At 40.5% G+C, this 23,998-nt stretch overlaps 1 protein-coding gene across 50 annotated transcripts in view; it reads right to left on the bottom strand.

Moving 5' to 3' along the window:
* CACNA1C (calcium voltage-gated channel subunit alpha1 C) overlaps nt 1–23,998 on the bottom strand; it is a 495,028-nt gene that overhangs the window by 190,607 nt on the left and 280,423 nt on the right. For all 50 annotated transcript variants that reach the window (XM_072873331.1, XM_072873361.1, XM_072873386.1 and 47 more), the window contains exons 4-5: nt 15,244–15,383; nt 7,342–7,481 (exon numbers count right to left, since the gene is read on the bottom strand). In XM_072873331.1, the coding sequence (XP_072729432.1) occupies nt 7,342–7,481; nt 15,244–15,383 (280 nt within the window). The remainder of the gene's footprint in view (nt 1–7,341; nt 7,482–15,243; nt 15,384–23,998) is intronic.

Raw genomic sequence — 23,998 nt, 5'->3', positions numbered from 1 at the left:
TTTTGGATTTTTTGAATTCTCTGTGTTTATCACCTCAATTATGTTATTTCCTCAACTATATAAAGTGGTGTTAATTTTCTTGGGCTGTGCAGAAAACAATGAGAAATTACAGCTGAAAATTTCGATTGTGCACTAAAAAGAAATAAATCCCAAATGCAAGCCAAATAACTGCATTAGGTATGTTTATTTCAACAGCTGCAAAATGGAATCATTGCAATAGATTGAGCTGCGTTGTCTCAGTGGCTGGGAAGGGCATCGCAAGCCCAAGCAGGAGGGCAATCACAGGCCAGACAGTCAGGTGCCAGGGATGGAATAAGCCAAATGTCACCACTACACACTGAGTTGCAGAAAGAACTAAGAACATGTAGAGTTACTCTAGGTCCCATCCTCACCCTCCAGTAAAGTGGTCTGGCACACCCAAGTTGACATGATGCTACAAATGAGAATAGTGAATTTCCCCTGGGAGAGGGCATTTGAAGGTAGTTTATCCCCATTTCATTCTCCCTGTGTACAGGCAGAACGTAAGGTTTCAGGAGTAGTGTGTCTGCAGCAGGAACTTGGCTCTCTGCATGGTGCTTGATCCTTACTTACTGGCCTAGCATTCTCCACACACCATGTAGACTGGCTTTGAGGATGCTTCAATTACACCTGAATTCAGTTTGGCCTCTAGACAAATTCAGCTTTACAAGGATTACACAAGAGAGAAAACGTGATGTCTCTTCCCCTCTGGTTAGGTACACTACCTCCAAATCAGATGTAGCTGAAGACTAAGTCTTCAGTGTAGTACCAGTTTCTAGCTCACAGCGCTAAAAGGCCTTCTGATAGGCAACAAGCAGCAAACCCCCATTTTTTATAAAACATTCAAGAGCAAATTCAGAGTCCTGGAATCAAACATGAGATAGAGGATTTGCTTAGTCTTACGTTAGGAAGATTGCCATGGTGAGTCTGACATGTCCCTACTGTCTTAAACTCTGTAAGTTACTCTATATCTTGCTATAAAAGTCCCCTCATATTTTTCTTTCCGTGGGGGGTATCTCTGAAGTACGAGATCATACAGAGAGAATTCCTCTATGATTTGAAATTATTAGATTAGGTCATATTCCTTACAAAAGGGGAGAAAAAAAAGAAATATTACCAGTCTTACAGTTAAGAACAATCTTCATTGGAAAATGTAGACTATAGCCTAAATATCTTGTAAGCATCTGTAAGCCTTTTTCTCTTACTTCTGTCAAAAAACTGACTGCAATTTAGTATGCATAATGTACTTAGGCAGTGTCCCCCACAGACAAAACCTAGACAGAAAAAATCCAGTACAATCACCCCTGGGATTTCCTCGCTTCACCTACCTGCAACAATACGGCAAATTAACAACAAACCCAGCTGGGTGACTTTGCCAATCCAGCATCTCTCAAACAGGCAAAACTTTCCACATACATTACTCTTCTCATAGAGCCCTCAGGGGCTTTTTTTACTTCTCATCTTCATTGCTGTATGTGGTGAATGTGGCATCATATATACACACATGAATGGTGTGTGTATACGTCTGGTGAATGGCTCAGATGTATCAGGACATTGCAAGTAAAGACAGGATACTTTCCTACATACTACAAAGTTCAAAGAAACAATCTGATTAGTGCCAGAGAGTTTGGGATAAGGATGGAAGAAGATCGCGGTAAAGAGAAAACACTGCAATGAATATGGTGTAGAGAACATTGCTGGGACTGAGAAAGCATTGTAAATTTTAATAGAGAAGAGCACTTCAGTGCAAATGAGGACTAACTGTAATAAGACAGACCAAAATCTAAAAATGTTTAAATTTTTCATTCACCTTGGCTGAAGGTGCCCAATTTTCACATGAACTCAGAGCAATCATGGACTTAACAGCAGCATCATTCTGAAAAATTAGTTGCTTTAGTTAGTTATTTAAATACATGTAAAGGTAGTAATCTCTAGGCATTTGTGCATGAAAATTCTGGTCTTCCTTATTTTTAACTAAAAAAATATACTCAGCCAGTTACACATTGTTGTTTTACTGGCAGAAAGACATTGCACTGTCACAAGGAGGGTCTGGCTTAGGTTCTTTTGCTCATACCCTCTGTTTCCCAGTTATGCGATTGTTGCATCTCCAGTAGACCATGTAAGCACTGGTGCTAGAGACCTACCTACACTGCCTTTGAGTAACTCTCTCCTGCTAGGAGACTCCAGTGAAGCTTGAACACATCACAGGCTTAGCTTTTTGTGGTACTTTTTAAAAAAAGAAAAATATGGCAAGTTTCTGTTCTAGGGCAACAGTCAAGTTTCCTCTCTAGCTTTGGTAAGGATATTATGGTCTTCTGCCCACATAAATCTGGGTGGTCAGCAGAGGATCTCATTGAAAATACAAGTAAGAAGCACAACATCTACTCAAATTATATGGCTTTCAAGTTATCTAGAAGAGCTTATAAATTAAGTTTGGCAAATATCAGTGGCAACAATGTAGGTACATGAAGACGAAGTACAACATAAAGAGGATGAACACAATGTATGAGGTGGTATAATTGAACAGCATGAATAAAGGTGATACAAATGGAATTTAATGAGTTAAACAGGTGCAAGTTAGCATGCGGAGGTGTAACTGATTGTCCTTTCCAATAGTTGGGAGTGATTTTCTTTTTGAATTGGATCATGCTTCTTCATTGCTGAATTGGATGCTTCTTTTTGCCCTCCTCAAACACAAAATGTTCAAAACAAGTTTTAAAATATTTAATAATGCAAAATGGAGATAGAAGAGTATTCAACAGAAAACTCCTGACACAAAAGGGCTGACTTGATTCTGTCCCTAGAAAGCTTTGCAATGCTTTACTCCTGCCAAAGGAGGTACTGGGTAACAGTTTCCAAGACGCTAAAGTGATTAAGTTTTGGTATACATGCTGATTTTGCACTTGTCTACTTAGGTCTGTCAAGGGAATTGTTTTCCTTTTCTCTTCTTTCTCAAACCAATATATTGATCTTAATGCCACATTAAGATGGGTGCTCTAATGCAAATGTGAAGGTTTTTTTACAAGGAGACTGCTTTGGTACACCAGCAGTAAAGTTATTTCAGCAACTGAAATGAAGTATGCAGTACAAGAATTATGTTAGTATGACAGTAACAAAATAGTTGAACAGTGAAGTCTCGCTTGTGTATCAATGGTATAAAGTGCTTATGTCTAATTTTCGAAAGTGACTTACCACTGTGAAACCTAAATCTTCCATGTACTTTTGAAAATATTCACCATTAATTTACAAGTTAATGCCAGGCTAAACAGACTGGGAGTGGATCATTTTTCCAGAAGCAGTATAACTTTAAAAAAAGTTAGAAATAATAATAATAAAAAAGTTTGCTTAATTATCCCTTTTAAACATTATTTTGTTCACAAAGCAACTGTCAGCACTGGGATGAGAGCTGTGGGAAGTATCTAACCTACTGCTCTGCCATGCGCCTCACACAGTCACAACAAAAACTGTACTTTCACTCCAAAAAAGTTTTCAAGAAAGGAACTTGAAGTACCTTTTTTTTCTTTAAAATAAAACCAACAAAAAACAAAGAATCAATCCCTATTACACCGCTTGGCAATGTGTAAATACTTAATACCAGTTTTTGAAGGTGTAATGGGAACCCAAGGACATTAAATTCAGTGCCTTTGAAGGCTTCTCCCATGATTCTACAATTGTTTTTGTGACATAGGTAAAAAATGTCTATCTCATCATTTAAACAAAATGTCTATCTCCTTCCTTATGACAAGTGGTGTTGTCAATGTGCATATAACCACAGAGAATAAAAGTATCATCTGTTCTTTTAAAGATTATAAAATATTTATGTGCCCATGACAGTCATCCAGATGTAGTCTTCAGGCTTTGTTGAATTCATGACCTCAAATCATTTTGGTTTTAGGATGCACTGAAGTAATTTGGGGGCTGGGACAGTTCGATCCTACAAAGACTGTCAAAGGTACCTTTACTTGTGAACCAACTTTGCTTGCGGATGAATCACTTCCTGCGCTGAATAGTCCCTGAATTCTTTGCTACACAGCTGAGACATTTTCTAGCAAAAGACAGCCAAGTCCCAGGAACTAAGCATGGATGGGACTTAGAGAAAAGGGATTCTCAGCTCTGAGGCTAATGTCCTCTATCCATCTATCTGAAGCTTTCAGATACCCGTGTTGATGCAGTGTCTAGCATTGGTAGCCAATATGAGACATACAGCATTAGAAGCTATTTATGAAAGTGTTAAACCTTGAACTTTTGCTTCAGTCTCTCCATCTGCAAAATACAGACATTAGTAATTTACTTTAGAGGGCAAGTCATATGTTTTTTCCCTACTTCTAACCATACTTAGGTGGCAACTCTCTATATTCTGAAACAGGTCTTTAAATGCTCGAACCTGAATACAAAAGTTGTCCCTCTTAAATTGGATTATTTCCTATGGATTGAGCCAGAGAGAAAAAAGTCCACACAAACTCCTTTTGACTCAGAGAAAATGATTCCATGCTGTAAGCTAATCTCTCCACCTCAAACAACCTATTTCCCAACCCCAATCCTGAAGAGTTTAAGATTTGCATGCAAAAATTCACCACGTGCTTCATAAATTTGGTTTATAAGAATCATTTTGCTTTACACTTTTTTTTCCCCCAAATAGTGGTAGTTAGATCTGGACCTCAAGCCAAGCAGCAGATCTTGGACTTTCCATGCAGAAGGCAGCTGCCAATGACCCAGAGGATCCCCTCTTACTAACGAGATGCTGCTTCCATACTCTTAAAGAATCTGTTAAGTGAGAAGAAACTGCAGTGCATGTTACATTCATGTAATTTTAGGACAAATCTGTGTGGGTCATCTCCTCACAGTAGAAAAGTCTACTACATTTTGGAAGGGGAACAAAGCAAAAGGCATTTTTTTATGGATGGCAAAACACAGCAAGTGCAATGTTGGTAACTCACCCACTGGTGTTTATAATGTCTCAGGGACAGAGCTTGAATGAGACCCAGAGGTTTGACTTCTAAACCTCTGCACTAACTTATTATGTAATAATGTAATCCTGTAATGTACTATTTATGGTTGGCTTAGGCAATCTTATCTAAAAGGCCTCATGAGAAAAGTTATGCTCTAATACATATGGAAGTGATAACATCTATCTAGGCTAATCAACAGGCATTTGTACAGTTCAAAAATGCACAGTGAAGATTGAGGCTGTATTAGCTACAGACATCAGCAGGCTTTCTAAAAGCCACACCAGCCCCAAAGAAACCTGTTTCAATAAATAAGTCCCTAGTCAGAACCATAAAGACTAACAGAGGATGTCTGTCAGGTCAAGTTGATGGTTTGCCTGCTTCAGGCTGGACTGGCATTTCATTGTCTAGACCAAATATTTGTTAGCGTGCATCAGGCTCCCTTGCTCTGTTTGGGTGCAAATTAATTCTCTTGATGAGAAAACCCACAAATGGACTATTAGATAGTCTGCACTGGGATCAAGATCATATATGCATATGGGTATGAACTGTGTCAGATTTGGCTCCCTCAGCTTCCTCTAGTCCTCTAAGAGTACTAGTCAAGAGACTTGAACAGTAGTAACAAAACCCCTTTGTCTTGGGGAACACATGTTGTTCTCCAAACAGCAAGAACTATAAGCTCAGTTAAGCTCAGCTTATGCTAGAACAACTCTCAGAACATGTCCCAGTGTAAGCAGCATCTCACCAAGAACGCTACAGTTCATAGGTGTTTAAATTTGAGTACCTTCCCCTTACCAGACAGTGGGCACGCAACTAGAAAGTGCCAAAAGACTTATATCAGAGAAGGACTAGGAAAGAACAACAAAACCTTAATTTACAGCCAGGAATTAAGTGGGTGCCAGTGCAGACTGAAGACCACATACGGAATACACTTCATGAGACAAATCTGGCCAAAAGCAGAGCTGCGTTCTGCATGGACTGAAGGTACTGCATGGTACATGATTGTCCGCATGAATCAACCCACTGCAGTAATCCCTAATAGAGGCAGCATGAATAGTGGATGTTAGTTCTGTGTCAGAGGGGAAGGTCCTTAGTTGCCTAATAGACAGCATTTACTTTTCAATATTTTCTACTCACCCACTGATGCTCAAAGTAACCCCAAGTTGGGCACAAGCTGAGGCCTTGCAGACAGGTTACCAAGCATGGCTTTTTGTGAGACCAAACAGTAGTGCTGTCAATTGTCTCAGTATTTTTTGCTTTTATCAGTGCTTCAGCTCCTCCCACAAAGATTCTCACCTTTCATTTAGAAAGTTTCTACCCTTTATGGTTGTGGAGAAAAGCCTGCAAACACAGCTCTAATATAACCCAGTGGGTCAGAAAACAAGCCAAAGAAAAAGAACCTCACACTTTTTTCCAAACAAATAAATCATGATTTTTAAGCTGATCTCACAGAGTTTATGGCAACTTGACTCAAGGTTTTTGAATGACTAAGGTTAGAAGTACTTTAAGATATCAAACTAGCAAGCTCCCCAAATAAAAATAAACAAAGCTCTCTCTACAGTTTTTCTGGAGAAGATTAACTCCTTTCCTGCTAACTACATCTCTCATTGCTATAGACATGGAAAGCAATGACAGCTTTCAACTAACCCTCCCTCCAAAAGGCCAATAGGTCCCATCTATAACAAACTCTCAAGCCAAATGATATAATCCTCCCACACTATGATGTCCATATTCCACCTCCACAATAGAATTACCAGACTTCCAGTTACTCACTTCTTCACTGTAAATAAGAAAATGGATGTTAGACTATCAAAAGCTGCTTGAGGACTTTCTCAGAGGCATTACAAATAATTTAAGGAAACAAGACTAACAGAGAACGTGACTGTGTCATTGCCCTGTGTCCTGTTGGTTCTAAATTGTTCCCAGCACTCTTGATCAGAACATCACGTGCAAAGAAGAAAATGCAATTTTAATGAAAAAGCTCCTCTCCCTCCAAAATCAACACAAATGACCATACAGCATTTCCATCAAGGTCCAAGTATTTATAATACCAACAATGCACTGTGACTTCACAATTATTTAAAGGATCTTTTGCTTGAAGTAATGAAAATCTTGGATTTCCCACTTTCATTGTTCACAAAGGCTGCACAATCAGACTGACATACGATGAAACTTCCATTCCCCTTCAGCTCTGGTTTGGTCATCCCTTGATTAATACCACATTTATCATGAATCTACATTAATTTGAAAAAAGGCCTCCCCCACACACCAAAAATAATCTTCATCACGCTCCCTCTTCAAAATTGTTTACACAAATTACTCCTGCCCCATGCCACACCACAAACATACATGAAAGAAAAACAATGACATGACTTACTAGGAACTCCAGACACCAGCCGTAACGGACGTAATACTCGGAAAGCCCGCAGTGCTTTAACATCAAATCCGGCACCTTTTCCTCCTATTGAATTCCCCCCATCTGCTTTGGTTGCTTGTTCTAAAATTGCACTAAAAAGCCTGCAAAAAGAAAGAGGAAACAATCTGTAGGCAGACAGCAAGGCTTGGGCTAAACAGGAACAGAGATCATCATCATCATATCACCCAAACTATCTCACAGACCTGTGAAGAGTGTCACACATCTCAGTCGACATTCGCATATGGTGGAGGAGAGACAGACTCTTCCCATATGCAATAGCCTAATGGTGATGTCTATACCATTTGCAAAACACTTGTTTCTGGAGCAGACATAAACACGACATGCTCCTTCTTCATCCTAATGGCTCCTTGCAGACAGCTAAAGACTACCCCAGAGACCAGCCTGCCTGGTGGCACGTGGTGGTCTACTCCCTGCCCTGTGCGCTGGGGCATGCCGCTGCTTCAAAATGGCCATTCTGGCAATGCCTCGTGCTGAATTTAAAGGGTCACCAACAGCAGAGCACGCGGGCCAGATTTTGAAGGCAGTCTCCTGGCTGTCCTTACCAGACAGTCTGGACACACTCGGTGGAAGATGAGCAGAAATGCAAGAAAGCACAAATTTTAGGTTTTGCCCTTTCTGCTGCCAATACTTTCCTATCTTTATTAACCAACAATCCACCTTGGGGAAAAAAAATCATCATCCATAATTAATCCAATCATTAATTATCTGTCACCCATTTTACAAGTAATTAGGATTCACCAAGGTCACTGCAGGTAGAACTTGGTGTAAAACTCAGGGATCCTTCAAGGTGCAAATGTTTAGATAAGGGAGTATGCTCAGATTATGTGCTTGTGTATCCATTTGTAAATTCCCTGATGCATTGGCTAGGGAAAGCGCAAAACTGTAGGAGTCTTATTATTAGAATGTTTTATTATACCAGTCTTAATGTTTTATCTTGGCTAGTAGGAGTAGCTGCTTTAAGGAGATGATGTCTCACTCAGAACGCATTTGAAAAGGCAGAGCAAGGCAGAAAAGACAATGTTCTTCTGTGAAAGAGCTGAAGGCTCAACCCTATGTGTTAATAAGAACTTGATTTAATAAATTAGCTTTCAGGAAGCAGCTTCCATTTTTCTGGTAAAACATTAGTACCTTTGGGGGAGGATGGATTCCTCATGAATTTGCTAATGACATTACTTTCAGCCTTGAAGTCATCAGCTTGAACCCAGACAAATTCAGTAGAGGTTAAAAGCTGTTCCAGTCTAAATGGATATTTGGCGCTCTGTAGAAAAAGCTTGCCTGTGAGTGGCAGAGACCCCGTGGCCCATAGCATGCCATGGAGGTACCAGAGGTAACTTTAAAGAAGCTGCCTGGGATGCCAGAAACAGCCTAGTTGGAGGGGCCTGGATTCAGCACTGACTGATTTCTCTCTCAGACTTTGCAGTCTGCAGTGCCTCTGTCAGGATCTCATCTATACACCCTGACTGGCATATTCCACAGAGAGCCCCCAACCTGCATATCAAGCAGAGACTGAGCTGCCTGATTGCTTTACAAGGAGCTCCAATTCCTGCAGTCTGTGGTTAAAGCTTACTGACAGGGCCACAAACATAGGGAGCTTGCCCTGGATAGAAAAAGGAGGATTCATTTACTGAAGCATCTAAGCCAACACATTTCCCCAGCACTAAATCCACACAAAAACGTGGATTAGGGGAGTGCAAATGTGAAATTAGTTTCTTAAGCAGTTTTTTTTTTTTTAATTTCATATAAACAGTCTTATAAAACTTGTCAGCTGTGACTGAGGAACTCCTAACTGGATCTATTCAAAGCCTCAACTTCAAGCACTGCAGAAAGATTTAACAACTAGGTAACAAGTGTGGGAAAAACTGTGTGTGGGGAGGTTGGATGCTGAGTTTGTAGGTGTTGCAGACTGAGAAGCAGGATGCAGAGAAGAGAAAAACAGAGCCTATGAGAAATACTGCGTTGACTACAGATACCACAGAGAGAGATAAACAAGGGCTGATGCAAAGAACATGAATTATTGGAATGTATGTATTTCTTGAGCTGTGTACACAAATTATACAGTTGCAATTTTCTGCTGGTCTTCATAATAGAAACACTGCCGGTCAAATTTGGCCTAATGTATTTCCAGTAAGCTAGCTATTAAGCTCTAGAAATGCACTCTATTTCTTATTCAAACATTTCTATCTTCCTAGTCAACAGAATTCCCATACTAGATGATGAGTGACATACCTATACAACAGTCCCAGTCTCCTGGGATCCTCTGAAGGAAAAAGAATTCACTGCAAAAGGTTTCTTGTGCTGTTTTTCAGCTCTCTTGCAACACTGAGGACAAGAAATCTCAAGGAACTCTGAGTCAGCAATTGTGCAAAACTGAGGGTCCGTTCTCCTGGTCCCCCCATCATCACTGGCCCCATGTTTTACCAAACAGCAGTTCTTGGCAGCTGGCAGCAAGGGCATTTCTCCTGCCACTCATGCAATGAGCAAACCATGGGCTGTTCTAGAAATGTGCATCCTAAGAAAATTGTATATGTCCTAAATTAATTCAGGAGGAGCAGAAACACAACCAGCAGGACAGCTCACTCCACGGGAGCTAGAACCTGCTTTCCCAGACTAATGCAGCTCCACTGCAGTCCAGCTGGCCCTGTTCGTGTGCTCCAGCGTTGATGTGCTAAATGTGCTGTCTTGAGGTACCCACAGTCATCTGCCTACTGTACTTCAGGAATACTTTGCAGTAATTCCTTCTGCTCCTCATTTAAAAACCTACATTTAAACTTGAATTGCATTACTCCTGCTAATCCTGCTTTAACGCATTTGCTCCATGCTTAAATCTCTCCCTGTACTAATCCTGCTTTTTACTAATGCAATACAACTTTTTATTTCTCTCATCTATTTCACTCTCTTTCCCTTTTGTATTGGGGTCTAGACTGTGCCCAATCTGGCCTACTGAATCTCTACTCCACTCTTCAAATTTATAGTACATCTTGCCAATCCTACTTTCTTGTCCCTATTGCCTCCTGAGTTAGGGCGTGGGCAGACATCTATGGTTCAAAGGCTACAACTATCACATGCTTTTTTGGCTGTAACTCATTATGACCCAGAGAGGAGGAAAAAAAGTAAAATAATAAAATGTACTGTTCAGAAACAGGACCGATGATAAGACACAGAAGAAAGGTAAGGCTTCTGATGGCCCTTTCCATTATCCTCCATTAAGAAAAAAAACCTGCAGCCCATATACAATTTGTAGTTTCCATGAGCTCTATAGACTCTTTCTAGTTTTTCAGCTAATTCTTTTCCACTCCTAAAAGGGATAGATAGATGTTAAACTACTGATATCAAACAGGAGGCCAGAATCCTTCTACCCTATATTTACATGGGAAAACCTGCTCTTTGATGAAAACCTCTGGGAAAAGCTTACAGTAGGTATGGTGGAGTGAGGTGTGGTTCTTTCCTTCTCTTCTCTGTAGGTGAGTTACCTGAAATGCACACTCTAAGCATGGTGTGAGAGAACACTGAGCTGACAGAGAAACCAAGGTTTGGACGGTATAAAAACACAAGAGGGCTAATCATTTGTGGCCACTGAAAATCTCACCAGTTTTTAAAAAAAGAATTTTTTTTAAAAAAATCAATCTTATTTCCTTCCAGCTAACTACTTTCTGACAGCCTAAATTCATGCCCCATTTTCATTTGGATATAGTAATTTCCACTGATGAAGCACAATTAACAGCATCTTGATTTCTGAATTTCACTTGTGACATGACTACTCCTAAACTAAATTAATTTGACAGACATGAATTATAAAGCAGAAAATATATTTCTATCACACACATGTGTGTATGGACACACTCCACTTTTTTTTTTTTGCATTTACTTGTGAGGTATGAAGCTAGCCTTGCTGTTTTTCTTTCTTATATTTTTCTGTTTCCCTTTTGACATCTGAAATATCAAAAAGGTTTTCACTTGCTAGATGACCCCAACAGCAGCATGATAAGGCTGTAACCTGCTCTACAGCTCTTCATCTCTTCCTCTGTGGGGAGAGCACACTGATTTTTATAGCATAAAAACAGAACTTGTCAAGGGCCTCCAGAATATAAAGAGAAAACAGAGGGCTTGGTATTTCTAAGGCCAAAAATCAGCAGAAAAACACAGCTGAAATAATGCTCACAGGTATAAATAAATAGTAAAGTACAAAGATTTTTTTCACAATGTTTTGCCATTCACCTGTGATTTGTGAAAGTGTTTGGGTCTGCCTTTTAGAAACTCCCCACAGGTCTTCAGAAAGACATATACTATGACCACATTTTTCAGTCTGCTCTGAATTTCAGATCCTTTCCAAATAACCTCACTGCTTACCTTCCCAAGTAAGGCTGCCTTTCAAATTACAACACCTTTTTTTCTGGCAGAAGCTATGGGTCCTTGGAGAATGACTGTGCTTGGCAGAAAAACCACGGCATTGCCAGGAAAGACAGATATTCTCCTAGCACAACATTGTCAAGTTAGTCTTCTCTCAAGAGAAATTTCCTTCAACAGCCTAATATTAAAGGACATCACTGTTATATCTGAAAGTTTCAATGTTTTCCAAAAGAGGAACAGTAAAACTGAAGGAAGCAGGAAACAATTTGACTAATAGTTAGTGTTTGTGGGTTGTGCCTCATTAGGCAGCTTAGGGGTGTGATCTCTACTCTTAACTAATAATGTTCTTATCCATAGAGCCTCTGATTGATACCCACACACAGACATTTTTCTTCAAAGCACCATTTAATGGTGGCTGCTATAGCAGGGTCATAGGCTATTTAAAGATAAGCTAGAATCAAGCTTTAAAAGACTTAGCTGATGAATAAGATCTCCCACAGCGCAAGAACGATAAACTGTTACAAGCTTACAGGTCCAAAGTGCATCCTTTCTCCAGAAAACATAGCAGCTGTGTTCAGTGCTCCCGTCTGCTGCTGCTGCTGCTGCTGCGTATTCCTGTGGCCTTGTTAGAACCACTGACTCTAAGATCCTTTTGGATACCAGGGGACCTATCTTCAGAAGGCAGGGGAAAATATACAGGCACATTTTTATAAAAAATTTTTATAAAAACTGAGACTTCCCTCTAGAATTTATGCTTGCTCCTAGACATGTTCATTTTCCTCTTTCTCTACTGACTTGTACATTTTAACATAAAGGAAGCCAGTTGTGCTGTATTATCTCTTCAAGATATATGTGGTAAGCAGTGTATACTAGGTGGATTTAGAGACAAACAAAGGCTCTAAAAAATGCTGGTTTTTTGCTCCTTTAACTTCCAACAGTACTTGAAGAAATACTTCCCACCTAGCCTTTCTATTTTTTGTAGCAAGGACAATCATCATTGAAAATGAAGATGATTCCTAAGGCAGAACAAGCACGAATGGCAATTACCACAGTCATTTTGGGGCTTGATGCTTCCAGTATGTGTCCTACACCATCCTTTGCCCCACATACCAAATAAATCCCTCTTCCCAGTGCTACAGCTGTGTCCAAATTACTCAGCTTTCTCCAATAGCTCCATCAATAGGCAGAAAAATGCACCACAAGGAAAAGTTGTTACCAGCACTTGCTTTCTTCCTCCTCTCTCTTTCTTTAAAATTTATTTTAAATCTTTTCCATGGGACTTCCTCCCTGACAAAATATTCAAATACACTGAAATTTAAACATAATGTCATTGAGGGGTTTCAGACAGCCCCTAGGAAAAGAAGACAAGGCAGAATGGGAACAGATGGTATCACCACGTAGATTTTGCAGAGTGGTTGCGGAGCGAAAAAGCAGTGCACCAGCCTAGGCTGTGGTACTGTACTAGTGAGTTTAAACAGATAAACATCAAAGGAACCCATCTGGCCTTGAAGTGGAATCTGTCACTTGAGATTGTTACTATTTAACAGAGACCTCGGGGTCTTGGCCATGTTTATTATACTCATATAATCCCTCCCCAGTTACATTTTTTGTTCCCCATCTAGTGACTGAGAGCTGCTGGAGGCAAGAGCAGATAGAAGAGCTGAGAGCTGCAGCTTCTGTCAATGGCAAGGGAATTAATTTCAGTCAGAATATCATCTTGCTTATTAACTGCCCTAGTAGGAAAATTAAAAAGGACTGTACTTAAACTAGATATAATGCTGCCCTGTGATTTCTGGAGCCCTGCTTTCACATTCCAATGGAAGAAGAAGAGGTAATGTGTTCTCTCTTTAAAAAGTCTCTTTCTCATAAAAATGAAAAGGGAATAATCACATTCACAGGATTTTTGTTCTCCAATCTTTCTTCAACTTAAGCAGCAACTCCTAAGCAGGTGAGATATCTGAGGGAATTCAAAGACAGAACCAGCTATGGAATTGGACATCAATGCCAGGGAGAGGTTGGAGATTTGCCAATTTCCAGTTAATAATTTGCTGTGGGATCGTCTGGCTGCGGGTAGGAATGAAGGAGAAAGACAACTGGGCACTGCCATAAGGAGAAGCGTTATGCCTACGTGGGGGCAGAGAGGTCTTGGGTCTAAGAATAGGTTCCAGGCTTGTCCTCCCTCCCCTTCACTGGGAATTCTCCTTCCACCCTCTTTTTCCCATGATGATGGAAAGTGGGAGGGATTGGGTAGCGCACAGGAGTATGCTGATGTAATTTTTGGGGGCCACCACAAAAATGGTCAAGAAGCTAGATGGAGTTTGTTTGGGGGCAGAAATTATGAGGGGGTTGATGACTGAAAGTGTCCCTTTTGATATTTTCCCTAGGAGCTGATGAAGGGTTTCCTTGGTAAAGAGGTGAAAAGACTTCAAGTTTTTGTGGGCGATGAAACTCTTTAACAATGGAGTGGTGGGAGGATGGGACAAATTACTCAGGCGAAGAAGTACTTGTTCTCTTTGTCTTCAGGGGTAGTTTATCCTTCACCTCTTCCCTTCAACAACCACATTTCAAACCCCTTGCTTATCTCTTACCCTCAGGTAGAAAAAGCAGACGGTGTTTTATTTTGCTTTTATTCAAATAAATTAAATGCCAAGCTTGAAGAATGCAGAGAGGAATAACAGGATTAGAAAGGTTAGAGCTCAAAGTGGGAATTTGATCTACAATAGTGAAATTATTCTTTAAAAAGATTAAAACATTAAAAGGGTCAAAATAAAAAATGTTGAAATCACCAGCAGAAGAGTGAAATTGAACCGAGTAACTTATTTTTGTTTGTAAGTATGAAAACCTGGGATTTAAATTTTTCATCCATCTTCGAGAATGAGAAAAATCAGTAAAAGTTCACAAGATGGCAGATTTTATTTGTCACCCAACTCTAATCTTAATTAAAGGATCCCACCTAGATTTCCTTTTTAATATTCATACAGATTTACAAACAAAAGGATTTTCTTCCCATTTAGCATATTCAGGCATTTGACTTTGTCCAATAGCTCTGCACTGCTTCCTCTTTTTATCCCTGTTCCCAAAGAGCAGTTTAATTTCCATGTCTTGCAAACCATTAAAAGCCTTGGAAAAGGCTAAGTAGCAAGGGATACCAGAGAGAAAATGTGCATCAACTGATTGTCAATCCTTAATATTTACCTCAAAGTAAATTGTTACTACACACTGAACGAATCAAGCATGAATCAAATTATACCTGCAGAAGACCAGTGAGTTAACTGTATTTTTGGATTACACAGTAATATTTGGTAAAACGCATAGAGTCTGTAGGGGGGCTAACAGAGGAGGGACAAATGGTGGTGATAGAAGAAACATGATGGACAGCAACCTCTAACATCACCCATAAGTAATGTACCAAGGAGCCACCCACCCTCAGGCTCCCAAGGTTTCCCAGTGTCCCCTTGTGCGCAGTGTGTTCAAAGACAAAATGTTGGTACTCACCCTACTACCACAATTATAAAATCTAGTAAATTCCAGCCGTTGCGGAGGTAAGCGTTGGGGTGAAAGAGAAGTCCATATGCTATTACTTTTAAAAATGCTTCCACTGTAAAAATTATGAGAAAGAGATATTCCACTCGTTCCTGGGGAAGATAAGAGAACAAGAGAGACAACGGTTAGCCTGCGTAACAAACCATGGATAGGGACATTTTCTTCTGTCACAGTCCACTCATGCAGCCTCCAACTCACTGACCCACCACTTGGGTACATCAAATGCGCATGGCTTGCCAGGGGGCTTTTCTCCTCATGCTTGCATCGTCTGCAGCCAGTCTGACAGAGCAGTGGCAGTAAATTTTGATTAGGTTCTGAAATTTGCTGTCCTTGCCTTGGCAGGGACTGACCACTGCACAGGCCCTGTGCAGGAGAGGGGGAGAGGGTCAACAGGCACGTTCTAGCACTCAGCTCTCTACGAAGTACATTGCCACATATTGTTAGCCATCAGAATGAACTGCATCCAGTCCTTTTCTGCCTCTGGAAAGGAAACATTGCTGGATGCAATGCTGTGGGGAGAGATGGGGAGAAATAGAGAGGGGCCCACCTGAGACTGATGCATGTGTCAAACTGTGCCTTCTTTGGGATTCCCTTTTCTGTTGCTGGGGAACTGGTAGGCTGAATATTGGTGAAAAATGATTTACAGATCAGGCTGACTAATGCTAGAGGCTTTTAGTCATTCCATCAGAAATGTACTTGTCCCTGTGAAATGCAGGCTGCAATTAAGCATATCCAAACAAAGTCACTTCTAGTGACAGTACAGTCTGATTCAGGACAAGCAAGCAGGCTTTTGGAGTCAGTACACAGGCTCACTGTCTCTCATCTCTGGGCTTTCACCCCAGTGTGGAATAAGAATAGCAGTGCTGCAGAAATGGTAGGGACCTCTACCTAAGTAGGAGGGAAACTGCAGCATTAGGTAATCACCACAAAAGTGCTGCATGGCAAGCTGAGTGGGAAATAAGTACGTGAAAACTAGATGACAGCAAAGTGAGACTAGGTCCCTACAATGTTAAACTGCAAAGTTATTAAAAGTTCACATTAAAGAAATAAAAAGCTGAGATAAATACAAATTAAAACATCCTAGGCTTTCCTAGTCATATCTTATAGGGTACCCAGCAAGACAATCAGGCAGGTCACTACTTTATTTTTCTTTCCAGCTCCAAACTGCAATTGCCCTGTTCCTCTGTCCAGCTGAATGCATGTATGACACTTTCATATGATACAAAATGTGTGGGATTACAAAAAATCATTCCATCATTTAACTCAGCTGCCCATTTGAACCTCTTCCATTCAGGTCCAGGTAATTAACAATTCACTAGCAACCCACTGACCAAAACTGGCAATTTACTGTTCATCTGCATGTTGACATTAACATGTTATTTTACATGACTGAGAAATTCCATCTGACGGTAGCAGGCACATGTCTGTGCTTTAAAATATTGTGGGTTTCACTCAGACAATGCTTTCACAATGCCTGCAGTATTATTCCCCAGTGCTTAGTACAGGGAATACCTAAAAAAGAGGAAGTATTATTCTGTAGTTATCTGATCCAGTCGTAAACTTTCGAATGTGCCCACAGCACAGAATTTCCCCATTGTCGTTCCAGATGGAGACAGGTCAGCACACTAAGGATTTCCCCCCCTCCCTTAAACTCAGAGAAGGAAACAGCAGCATACAATGTTAGTAACTACTATGTCCCCAGCTCTACAAATAGTAAGTGAATTATTTTATTTAGCACAAGAACTGGCACAGAAGTGCTAACAACCAGGAGTCCAGCCGTGGGCTTGGCCACAGAAAAGAGTTCCATAATGGCTTGCACACTCCTAGAAGGGACTAACCTGGCAGCCCTTCTCTCTCCACTGCCTCTGACAACTGAATGGGTACTAATTGATGTACAAATCATAGTAAAACAGACCCAAATCATCAAGCTGTATACACACATTTGCAAAGTAAGATAAGCTGTCACGAAACTTCTTAAAAAAACCACAACAAAATCATCGTGCCAGGGGAAGCCTTTACACAGGGTCTTTCTGATTGCCCTGCACCTCCGTGCTGACACGTGCCTCCATCAGCATGGCGCGAGGCCAGGCGCCAACTGCGCAACAGGCAGGTAGCCCGCGGTAGCTCTGCCCGGGAGGCCATGCCCTACCTCTGAAAGGACAAGGTAAAGACTTTTAGGTAAGGACAAGGTAAAGGACAAGGTAAAGGCTGGAGGAAGATGGAAATGGGCTCTGTGAGGGAAGAACATGCCCCGAACTGAGGGTGGGAGCAGGGAGCGTTGTGCCTGGCATGGACGTGGCCTCACTAGTGATGAATGGACACCTTTTAGGATGGAAACAAAGATTTCTCTTGCTGCAATCCGGTCCATTAATGGGTGTCACCCCCTGTTTCAGCCAAGGGCTTTCCACAGTTGTGGGCAAGCTCTCCTTCCCTCCCACAGAAAGGGCCACAGAAGGTCCGAGACCACTCTCTCATTCAGACTGCCTTTGAGGTTGCCCTGTGCACTCCATTTATCCAGCATCCCACTCTGTAAAGAGAGACATGGGCTCATGGAGAAACACTGTAGGCCCTAACAAACAGACTTGCCCAAAAACCTCTCTCGGCAGTCACAGCCGAGACTGATACCAAGGGGATGGTGAGGAGCCTACCCTCTGGTTTAATAACTCCAGGTCCAGTTTGAAGCAGACTGGCAGAAAAATTGAAGAGGAAGGCCGAAAGCTGCCCCCATGCCCAGTGGTTTAACAGCCACCGCTGTCCTTGGCCTCTGGGCGCCCTGGGACAAGTGCTGCTGCCAGCTCTGTGTCTGGCGTTGTGCTGCTTCTGCATCCGCAGTGCTGCGCCGTGCAGGCCTGCCCAGCCAGCAGAGCCTTCCTACTCCATGAATTTCGTTGAAATACCTGTACTAATGCAATCAAAAGTCCAAGCAAGCAAATACTTGAGAAAATTCTGGAACAACTTTGTTTTCTTTTTAAATATTTAACACTGCACAGAGCAGACAGTATTTCAACAACTACCAGGTTCCATTTGGTTGGGTTTAGGAGCCTCATACCTTTTTGCCTCTAAAGAAGCCTATGAGACTACAGACTCCTGTTTTGTTATTGTAATAATGCTGTTTGCTGAACCATGTTATTGAGGTAATAATATGCCAAAATATTACACACACGCTTATATATACCTATACATAAATATATGCATATATACATATGCATATACATATACATACACACAACTACAAGCTGTTTGAATAAATTCCTTACAATGCTCTGCTTAAGATGAAAAGATCCATAAAAAATTAAATTCTACAGAAGCCTCTGAAATGAACATAAGATACAGAATGCTGAGCAGAGGAGAGAGATTTTATGATCCTCTGCACTTAAATTAATGATTTCAGGATCTAAAACTGAAGGAAAAATGCTGCCGAGATTAAACAGTGCAGCTACTCCAAGACCATTTCAGGAAGGTACTCCTGCTTAGACTCAAGAAGAATTTGAAAAGCCTACTAATTAATTTGTGTTCCCTTTTCTCCTTATACTATAAAACTCAAGAGCCTTTATGAACACAGCATAACTCAGTAATGACGTAGCATAACTGGGCTAGCAGGAACCTGGGTTGCAGTCCCAGTTCTGGTGCCACCTTGCCTGGTGAACTCACAGATGTGGCTCAACCACCCCCTGCCTCAGGCTGGAAATGAGAGGAGGACCTGTTGCCCTCGGCAGCTGCAGAACACTTAATTTGCCTCTGCTAAATGGGCTTCTACACTTCTGGCTGCTCATTTGAAGCTCTGCTCTCACAGGTTAGGCAGACTGGGTCCCCATGTTTCAAGCTCCCAAGGGACATAGCACTGCAAAGTATCCATAACCCCCACTCCTCTGAGAAGCCCATTTGGTGCCATTTTAAAAGAAACCAAGCTAGGCAAATATTGGCATTCTCTCTGAGAGAGCTCCCTGCTGAAAGGGAGAGGAGGGAGCTGCCCGCTACCTTCGTGGGAGGGAAAGGAGATAGCACCAGCATTGCCCCTTGAAACACAAATCCAAACCACAGCATCAAAAGATAAGGAACTTATTTTGGAGCTGTAAGAAAGAGGGAACAGTATTTTTTCATTTGTGTCTTAGAAATGGGAACCATGCTGATGTGGCTGAGATACATGAAGCGTATTGCAGGTTGCAGAATTACAAAGCAGGAGCTTCCTGCTTGGGCAATAGTAATGAAAATGTTTCGAAAACCAGAGGAAAAAACCAACAATATATGAGTGGAAAAAGAGAAAGGACAAAAGTTTTAGAAAACTGGCCAGTCTGAAGCATACACAGATGTTCTGGGGCTGGCTCTACCACTGTTATTTGGGGGTTTGTTTTGTCTTTTACAGAAATAGGACATGAGCATCAGCTATCATAGCTAATGAATTAGCCAGCACTAACGTTGCCAAGAAACAAATTGTACATCATCTTACTCTTAACAAAGACACAAACATTAACTTACTGTTAAGGCTTTAAGATATATTTTCAAAAGAGGATTACTGTATTAAGTACAAAACCCCTCTAATCCCATGTGCCTTCCAAAGACATCATACGTTTGTTTTTGTTTATAATTTTTAAACTGTACCTAATGACATCCTGGGTTCATAAAAGGAGTCTGAAAACAGGAAATCCACGCAAATTGCTGTAGGGTGCCATAAGGCTTTTCTCCCGTCAGGAGAGGAGTGAGTAGACCAATGCTATTTCTGAGAAATGGTCCTCAATTATTTACTGTATCTTGATCCTAGCTCTCCAAACCCCATCCACCCAGCAGCACTACTAGGTTATAACATTTTCTTTGCAGGAGTTACTCAAGGCTCAAATCACAATTGGGTCCTCACATCTCATACACTCCAGTCTAAAGAGTTTACAATCTAAAATTCAGTTACTACATGTTTTCTCAAACTTTGCTGTCTCTCTCTGCTTGCACTCTGCTCAGCTTGTTACAAACCATGTTCCAAACACTAGATCTTCTATATTTGAAGTAATGTGCAGCAAGCCCTTTATGAAGCTGCCTGTTTGACCTTAGACCAAGTTACGTCAGTGTCTGCATTATTATTCCCTAGTGCTTCCTTAAACATAAGAGAATACATTTCTTCAGTAATGCAAATACTCAGTAGTCCAAGGAAAACAGCAATATTTTAAGGGCCTCTGTCATATAGGATATTTTGGCATTAATTGTATAAATAGGCTATGAAAGATACAAGTCAGAGTGGAAGCACTCAGACTTTTTCCTAGTAGGGAAAACAATCTTTTCTGATGGGCAGTAAGGAGACTGAACTGCAGTGCTGGGAAAGATGGATCAGAGACTTTATGAAAAAAGGTTCCATGTTTTTGGATTACAAGTTATCATCACATCCGAGATACAGATATCCTCACTGTGTGAATATGCTGACCTGAAAGCTACTGTTAGCATTAATAACTTTCACCTTCAGTAAGGAAGAGCCACATGTGTGCACTTAAAGGATCACTTCAATAAAGCAGATGTTAAGACAGGTTTGTTGACATTGAGTTACTTCTGAATGTACTCAGTTACTCAGGAGACGTTTTCAGCTAAGTGTGTGTGAAAATAGTACGCAAGCATACAAGGGAACAAAACTTAAAGGAGAGAACGTGTTTGGATTTTTTTCTTTCTTTCTCCTTAAAATTACTGCCATTGCAGAAAAAAGTGGTCATATCCATTTATTTGATAAAGAGAAAGGGATGATAAGATAGCACACTGCTGAACATGACTCCATTTGCTGTTACAGCTGGTCCTACAACACAGTGTCTCTTCTTCTACCTGTTCCCCAAAAAGAATATTCCCAAAAATTGAGCAAAAGAACACTATCTGTTTTCACCTGACAAGGATAAAATAAGCCCAAAGAAGGAAGTAGGTTACTAGCATTCTACTAAACATAACCCACCAGGTTGGTAAACAGAAGTCAGAACAGCTTCTGAAAGGTTAGATTTCCAAACACAATCAGCATTGCGTTCTCTCCACTCCAACCAAGGGCAATGTCTATATAACGTCAGGCTTTACAATGAACAGAGTTAAATTCACACCAAGCACTGCAGAAACACCACCTTTTAACTAACACCTGTAAATGGGAGATACTCTTGCATGCAGCTACTATAAAGGTGTCCAACTCTAGAAGAATAAACCAGACAAAGGCAGAATTCTTACTAAGCTGAAATGGGTAATTATAAAACAGGAATGTAGTGCAAGCCAGCCTTCGGTACTTTATAATTCATAACATGCCCATGATCCATTTAAAGAACTTCCACTGAAATGAGTAGAAGAGAGGACATTAATAGTTTTGCACGATTACGGACCTGATACACATGCCCTATATTCAAGAGTTCCTTGGAAAATCCATGAGTACTTCATGCAGAGCTCTCTTGCGGGATCTAGTCTAAGCTCCTTATTTTTCTTACAGCAGTTTGGCAAGGATCAAGTTGAGTTTATTTATGGGTTCAGTGGAATTACATTTTGTGTCAGAGTCCAACTGTAATACAAAGCCAAGGTACAAGGGGGTCAATCCCCTGTGCTACGTACCTTGTACAAATACACTTTCCCTTTCAGTGAGCCATATGTTCCTTATTCACTCAAACCAAAACACAGATGATGGATACCATTACTGTTCTGATTTACTATCATTTCACTTACATTTTTTACTAACATTAGGTGGAGAAACAGTCTTCAGCTATACAGAATAATGTAATTATTAGGAATCCTACATTTCAGAAGGGGTTGACATGCCAATATCATTTGGACCACAAATACGAGAGGAGTATTATTTTGAAACCTTTATACTAGAGAAGATTCTGAGGAACTTGATTTAATTTTGAAGACAGCCCTGCTTTGAGTTGGAATTTGGACTAGACAACCCACAGAAGTCCCTTTCAACCTATATTTTTTCTGAGACTTTATATGCATATTTTATCATTCTAAATGCACCCCTAGTCCTCAGAATAATCTATCAAACTCGCTATTTCCTTTCCATTGCACATCAATGTTTCCCAGTGGGATACCTCATTCTCCGCAACAGAGATGGTCAAGCATGCACCTTTCTGGATTCATATAAAGGATTATACATCGATTTGGACTTAAAATTTGGACTCCGGTGCTGATTAGATAATGTGTAACCTACGTAAGATCTTTCTTTACAGTCCTTGGCTAGCAGCAGCAGAAATCTCTTGGGTGTTATTGCTCAAGATTCCTTCTTTTTTGGACTTAAAGAGAACAATAGAATCCTGCCTATATATGAATTAAATCCAGAGAATATGTTCTTTATGGTCTCAGTTTTTCTTTGGTGTGACCAAGAATTGAAGCCATCCAAACAGGCCATGTACAAACATTCCAACCTGAACAGCTCTGAAGAGGCAAAAAATGTCATATCCTAGTTTCTTTTGGTTTGGTCCACTACTCTGATTAAATTGAAATGAACTGTCACTTTATATTCCAATCAGACCAATAAGAGATTACCATTCTAGAAAGAAGCAACATTAGGGAAGGCAGCTTAAGTTTTATGACTGTGAGAGCCTCATTTAGGATCTCTAGACAGAAATTAAAAGCTGGCTAGGTGTTGTGTAGTTACCATGCCTAGGAATTAAATTCACCCCTAGAAGAAAGCTTTTACTAGTTTCCTTTATGCAGTTTCAGAGGCAGTGAGGCAGCCCAGTGTCTTCTCCCAAGGTTAACACAGCCATTTGAAACACCACAGTCAATTGTCTATCTACCAACCACAGGATACCAGAAGCATCCATTTAAATCAGAGCAGCTCCAGTATGACAGATAAATCTAATAGATCCGCACAAGGCATATCGTATCTCATCCAGCTCCCAAAATGACTCAAATAAGTTAGAAATTGGCTACTCACCATGGTCAGGTGTTTGAACTCAATCATGTGTGCAATGAGATACACAAGTCTATCAGACATAAAACATTTCAGTGCTCCATTTTATTAATATTTTTTATTATTATTAATATTAAAAAGATGGTCCCCTCTAGCATAACCTAACCTTTCTGTGCTCAAAATCATGTTAGTGTCAAATATTGAGCATTTTGTTGCCAAGCAGAACAGTAAATATATATCCCACTTTAGGAGGAATTCTAAAAAAAAAATCTAATTAAATACTGACTCAATAGAACCGTTTCTAAAAGGTCTTCTTTACAGCACATCATCTAAGCAGGCTACAAGAGCACGCTTGCTTTTGGAAACAAACTACATGTCCTCAGCAATAAGTGTTCTAATGATTTTATTGTTCTGCACCATCTATGAGCTGGTTCCTAAAGTCACAGGTCCAGAGTTCTTCTCATTATATCATTTTAATCTGATCATCATTACACAATCAGTCCTTTCAGTACATTATTTTTCAACGAGTGTCTAAACTTCTTAGTGGTAGGAAAAAAGCTTAACAAAGGTGAATCCCAAATGTCTGACTGCTGAAAAGAAGTAATCCTGTCCCCATGAGATTTATTAATTTCAGGTTAATCACGTGATTTCAGGAGCTGACGATTTTTTAACTGCTTGGAATCAACATTATCACAACTGTAGTTTGTCTGCCTTGTAAGCTGAGACTGTTGTTGTACAGACAGGCATGCTGAGGCACATTCATGTTCATACTGAGTTATTTTTTCTAAGAGATCACCGAAAATTTGGCCCCAAAATGAAGGACTGAATTTCCAACAGAGCTCAACATGTGGATAGTAA

Source organism: Ciconia boyciana, chromosome 1 (genome assembly GCF_034638445.1).
Source record: "Ciconia boyciana chromosome 1, ASM3463844v1, whole genome shotgun sequence".
NCBI lineage: Eukaryota > Metazoa > Chordata > Aves > Ciconiiformes > Ciconiidae > Ciconia > Ciconia boyciana.
Note: the sequence above shows the minus strand (reverse complement) of the source record. Positions and strands in the feature narration are given on the sequence as shown.